Source organism: Mustelus asterias, chromosome 17, assembly GCF_964213995.1.
Source record: "Mustelus asterias chromosome 17, sMusAst1.hap1.1, whole genome shotgun sequence".
Taxonomy (NCBI): Eukaryota; Metazoa; Chordata; class Chondrichthyes; order Carcharhiniformes; family Triakidae; genus Mustelus; species Mustelus asterias.
This window is the reverse complement of record NC_135817.1, coordinates 54,856,847-54,862,846: the sequence shown is the minus strand read 5'-3', so window position 1 is coordinate 54,862,846 and position 6,000 is coordinate 54,856,847. Positions and strand designations below refer to the sequence as shown.

The 6,000-nt window shown below is 41.3% G+C and overlaps 1 protein-coding gene across 2 annotated transcripts in view; it reads right to left on the bottom strand.

Moving 5' to 3' along the window:
* Positions 1-838: 838 nt before the first annotated feature.
* tbx15 (T-box transcription factor 15) overlaps positions 839-6,000 on the bottom strand; it is a 99,687-nt gene continuing 94,525 nt past the window's right edge. For both annotated transcript variants that reach the window (XM_078232700.1, XM_078232701.1), the window contains one exon: positions 839-4,834. In XM_078232700.1, the coding sequence (XP_078088826.1) occupies positions 4,056-4,834 (779 nt within the window). In that variant the 3' untranslated portion in view covers positions 839-4,055. The remainder of the gene's footprint in view (positions 4,835-6,000) is intronic.

Here is a 6,000-nt window from a genome sequence, read left to right as displayed (position 1 = left end):
ATTTAAAAGGTTGCTTTTAAATAGGTTTCTGTTAAATTTAACTGAACATTCATAACCAGCAAAATTTCATTTCAGTGTAGATACAGTTTAAAATGTTGGTGACTGTGATTCAATTTTCTCTGAGGTAGAATGCAGTTCCCAATTAAATATGTTGCCTTGTGTAGTCACAGAACAAAGTTAAGGTTTGTGGAAAAAATAATATGAACATAGCAACACCTCAGCCTGAATGAAGCTTCTAACAGTGCTTGCTTTGAACTGATGTGGTCCTAAATTGACTCTCAAGTTCTGAGGATGTATCAATGTATCTTGTTCCTGAGTTTGTGCAAATGTGAGGCTGGGTCTGAATGAAGCTAAGCAAGATTTGATCAGTCCACTGCTGGGACAGTTTCTTTTATCAGATAATTCTGAAATTCAGAGCATTCTATCATTTATGTTTGGCTTCGTTCAGGAGCAGTAATAATGTCTTCAAATCACGTAAGTTATCTTGCAAGGATCCAATGTGGCTGAGTGCACAAAAACTGATGTTTGGGCCACCATTTATCACCATATTAAAATGGTTACTTTTCGGCAAAATGCCTTTTGAGGACAAGTGGCAAAATGTGATGGTGGGGGAAGAGGAACAATAAAAGTGAGTTAACATAGTCCATTTGCTAACCAATTAGTATTCTCTTCCCATGCAGTATAATTTACTTTTCCCTTTACCGTTGCTTTATCTTTGTGAGCTGTCCTGATGAGTGCAAGAAGAAAAGTTTCGACAGCATGTCTCTTCTTTCAGCAATAGTTTTGTACCATGAAATGACAATGAAATTAACAAAATACTAACGTTCTTTTAACTACCAATGAAAAGTGTTTAATTATTTATTAATATCTTACACTCATAATTATGCACTTTGAAACCATATGAGCTCAAACCTAAACCTATGTGTAAAGTACTGTTCCACTCGCTCTTCCCAACAAAACATATTACCCAGTCCATAAAGCTTTCCTGTGTAATGCACCATTCAGTCAAAAGAGTTTCTCTATAACTGTTTATATTCCATGTAAATATGGCATTGGGCTCACAGATCTCCCTAATGCAACACATTAATACATCTGAAGATCCAATTACTATAATACTGTTTAATCCACAGAGGTCGCCAGTAAAAGACACGGTTTATTCCAATAAATGTTGCTGTATAACACAGAGTCTCCTCAGTATAATCTCTTGTCCATCATGGAGCTACTCATTGAAATGCACAGTTCAGTTCACAGAGCTCCTCTTAATGAATATTGCTGAGTTCAACTCTCTCCCTTATGCAATGCAATAAGCAGATCATGTTCATCTGAAGATAGCATTGAAATGCAGACACCTGATACACGGGCACATATAAAAAGGAAAATGGAAATCTTGATCGTGTTTATAGATGCAAGCCTAGTCTGCATGAAAAAAAAAATAGATCAAGAAAATAAGTAACAGTATCTTCTCCAGTTCTAAGTACTTAAAAATAGAATCAAGTTAACTTGTAAAAAATATTCAAATGTGTAAAGTTAATTACCATTGGGTATTGGTTTGTCCAAGAAAAAGCTTTACTGGTGAGGTGTTTGCTCATTTGTTTAGGAAATTATTGCCGGAATTTTACCGCCTCGCCCGCCCGAGTCTCGTAAGATCCTATCTGAGGCCCACGGAGAATGCCGTTCCATGAGGCGGTAAAATTCCAGCCTATTAGACTTCTGGACAAGTATGTTGGAAAATCATGTCTGTCCATGTGCTTGTTTATCATGGTAAAACTTTTCCTGTGAGTTTGCTGTTTGACCATTTGAGGGATTTTGAACTTTTTTCAGGCCTACAATGGAAGTTCTTTGGGGTAGAAAGGACCAATTTCTTTCTGAAATTGTGTAGGATTTAATCCCGAAGACTACTAAGTTGGTTCAGGTAGATTTAGGAAGCTCTGCAGAACAGGTTGGGCTTTTCCCACAAAGTGCAAAGTAATTGCTTGTGCAGCAGTTCTATAGTTGGTTCACTTATCCCTCCTATGGAAAGAGACCGCTTCACAGATTTCCTGGGACATCTTTCTGTGTCCAATCAAATAAACACAGATTTTCTGGGAAAGGTAAGGGAAAATATTTGCAATAAGGGAACAATTGAGTGCAGTATGCAGATCATTATGATTTGCTTAGCTGTCATTGTAGAGTTGTGGTGAAAAAGATGGTTGCAAAGGGAAAGGCTCATTCTCATCAGGATTTTTTGCAGAAAATTCCAAAGGAAAGTTGGAAGCTCTCGTTGCAGATGCAGTTATAGTTGGGAACATTGTAAAACACTTAAACACATGTCTGCACCTGAGCTCACTAATTGGCTAAAAATAAGACAATCTGAATGCATGAAGAAGGAATTTTGGAAAGGGACTCAGGTTCACGAACAATCATTTAGAAATCCTCATTAAATCTGATGTTTTAAAATTTTAATTTAAATTTTGAATAGAAAAGTTCAATCCAAACAATGGGCAAAGGTGATGGAGTTGAATGGAATCAGCCCAATACCATATGGGTCAGACATTTAGCCAGGTTTCAGACCTCAAATACGCTGTTAGCTGCTGCAGCTGTGTATTGTGTTGCTTCAACTTCTCTTGCTCCAATTATTAAACATAACGCTGCCTGAATGCCACAGATCTTAATGATGTCTGTTATCCGGCAGTCAGTGAAAGCTGTGCTGAAGGATTTCTTGAACTTTGCCTATTTCCAACACAAATGCATTAACCCTTCATTGTCTTTTCTCCCCACCCCTCACCCCCCACCCCAAATGCAGCACAATCCGCTTCATAAGCACAATTGTACGGGAGCATTTGTCTAAAAGGAACATTTTCACGAGCACAAGTTTCATTCCCCACACATTTTTAATTTGATTTACAGGTCAGTTTACAGGAGGCTGCTTCTTTACAGGCACAATTATTTGAACCAGAGAAAGTTCCCACTATTAGATTAGCAAATCCAAACACTTAGCACAAAACAGTCCAGAGTTTCCTTGCATGTAAGTCCCCCAAGTTCTGCGATCAGCTTGAGAAGTGTTGAGTTCTTCTTTTGGTGAAGGTATGTTGTCCTATACATCCAGAGACTGAACAAATTGTGTGTGCCTTTCTGCTATTTAATATGGCATGCCCAATGGGACAGTCTTACCATCTAAAAGGGTTAGTTAATGTCTTTTGTTCTTTGCCACTTGCACAGCATTGTCCCCATCTGGATGAGTGCACAGCTGGTTGAAAGGAGCATTTTAGAAGTAACAAAGTTTCACCATTAACAGCCGTCTTCAGCATTGATTAGAAATGTTTGTATTTTCTTCACAGTGAACACAAACTGTACTTTCTACACTCTGTTCGAGTTAGGGATCGTAATCGCCAACACTGCAGTTTTGCAAAATTGCAAAAGAAAAGGGGAGAAAAAAAACGACAAATGAGCTTGTTTCTCAGAAACTTAAAGCAAAGTTCTTCTGCTGAGGGCCGATACACAAAGAGATGTTGGAATGGGCCAGTCTTGAAATACTACAGTATGTCTGCTTTGCAACTGCATGATGAGACAATCCTGAACACAACAATGTGGAACTCAGCATGGTAAGGGTCCGAAATGGGACAGAATACTCCCAGGTATTGAGAAAGGTGAGCAATCGTTCCTCAAAGCTAGACAACATACTTTGTCCACATCCAATGCAAATTACATCTGTTGCTGCAAGGCATTTTTACAGTTTCTGGAAGAAACAGAGCTATATATTTGTTCTGTAACCTGTGTAAAAGGGAAAATATCAGCAAATGCTCGACACTGATAGAGACCCAATGACATTTTTATCTTCTGTGCTCTGTATAGTTTAGCTGAGGGTTTGCTTATCCCAGTGTCACTACAATTTCAGAGATTGTTGTGTTATGGGTGCTTTTAGGCCAGTTAACTTAGGAAGATTAGTATTAATAGTCTTTGGAGGCACAATTTTATTGTTGCTGGTGCTGACATCAATCCACTGTGGAGGCCCTGGTGCATAGTGCTGCATGTGTATGGACAACTCAGGTAAATATTTTTTTTGTTAAATATTGCTTTTATACCATATGCACTGACATTTGTGAAGAACTCCCTGGGACAGTCCCATATTGTCTGGTGTCGCACGCATTCTGAGGCTGCTGGGAAGGAGTGGAGCCAATCACATGCATCCCATCCATTCCCGTGGACAAGAACTGTCTCTCGCTGAAGGCCCCATTGGGAGAAGAGGAGCAGAGTAAAGTGCTTTGGGAGGCATTAAGTTTCTCAGGGCCGGCTGCCAGTCTGGGGGAGGCGGAGAAGTTGTAACCGTAAAGGTTGTATGGGTTGTGTAATGAGAAGGCATTGTAGGAGCTCTGTTGGACATGGCTACCGCTAAACATGTGAGATGAAGAGGTGTTAGAGGTAGGACTTCCTGCTTGCATGACGTATTGAAATTGGGAGGCAGTAAATGGTGGCAGTTGACCGTTGTAAGCATCCATCTTGTTGTTGCCTTGTAGTGAAGAAGGGGTGGGTACTGCAGAGATTAATGAAGAAGTCCTCTGTGGAACAAACGTTTCTGATGGTGGTTGAGAAGAAGCACTGGGACCTTGTAATCGATTGTATCCACCCTCAGCTAGAGCAGGGTAACTCTGCAGGGTAGCCATGTTGCCTCGGGCACAGGCTGGATATTCAGAGAGGTTGAGATTGCAGAGTTGGCTCTCCCTGCAGCCAACATTAAAGGTGTTGGGGGCCAAGTGGAAAGTAGGCGGGGAGCAGGATGGAGACAGTAGATGGGAAGAAGCTGAAGGGGATGGAGTTCCTGGGCTAGATGTTGTTGGAGATGTTCCTGTGCTACCTCCTGCAACCAAAACAGAAAACACCAGATGTTGAAACAGTTTCCAATCCTTTGCATGTTGTCCCACAAGTGAGGACAACTTCATAACCCCATAGGAAAATTTAAGTTTATTTATTAAATGTCACAAGTAGGCTTACATTAATATTGCAATGAAAGTACTGTGAAAATCCCCTAGTCGCCACACTGTGGCACCTGTTCAGGTGCACTGAGGGAGAATTTAACATGGCCAATGCACCTAACCAGCGCGTCTTTCAGACTGTGGGAGCACCCAGAGGAAACCCACGCAGACACAAGGAGAATGTGCAAACTCCACACAGACAGTGACCCAAACTGGGAATCGAACCCGGATCCCTGGTGCCGTGAGGCAACAATGCTAACCACTGTGCCACCGTGCTGCTAAGTCACTGATGAGAGAGATCAATTAAACGTTTACTCAGAAATAAAATAAATCTATTTCGTTGTTGAGGCAAATATAACATAAAACATAAGACAGCAAGAAAGGACGTTTGATAATCAATTCTATTTGTATCATAGTTTTTTTTAATCATAACATAACGCACCTATAAATTTCCAATCTTTGTTGCAATCAGATTTATTTTCTGTTGCTGTTAATCAACATGCCATTAACTGTTCTTTCTGATATTGTTCCATATATTTATTCAATAGTGGAAAAGATTGTTTTTCTGATTTAGAATCATAGAATCCCACTGTGCAGAAGGAGGCCATTCAGCCCATCGAGTCTGCACCAACCACAATCTCACCCAGGCCCTATCCCCATAACCCCATGCATTTACCCTAGCTAGTCCCCCTGACACTAAGGGGCAATTTAGCATGGCCAATCCACCTAACCAGCACATCTTTGGACTGTGGGAGGAAACCGGAGCGCCCAGAGGAAACCACACTGGGAGAATGTGCAAACCCCACACAGACAGTGACCCGAGCCGGGACTTGAACCCGGGTCCCTGGCGCTGTGAGGCAGCAGTGCTAACCACTGTGCCACGGTGCTGCCCATGTTGAATTTCTCCGCCGGAATTCTACAGAATTGCCCGCCACAGATTCAGAGCGGGCAAGGGACGGACAACAGAAATATCAGGTGAGTTCGGGCGGGAATTTCCGATCTCACTCGAGCGAGGCCTTAAAATCCCCCTTCTGATCTCAGAGGAATGTGA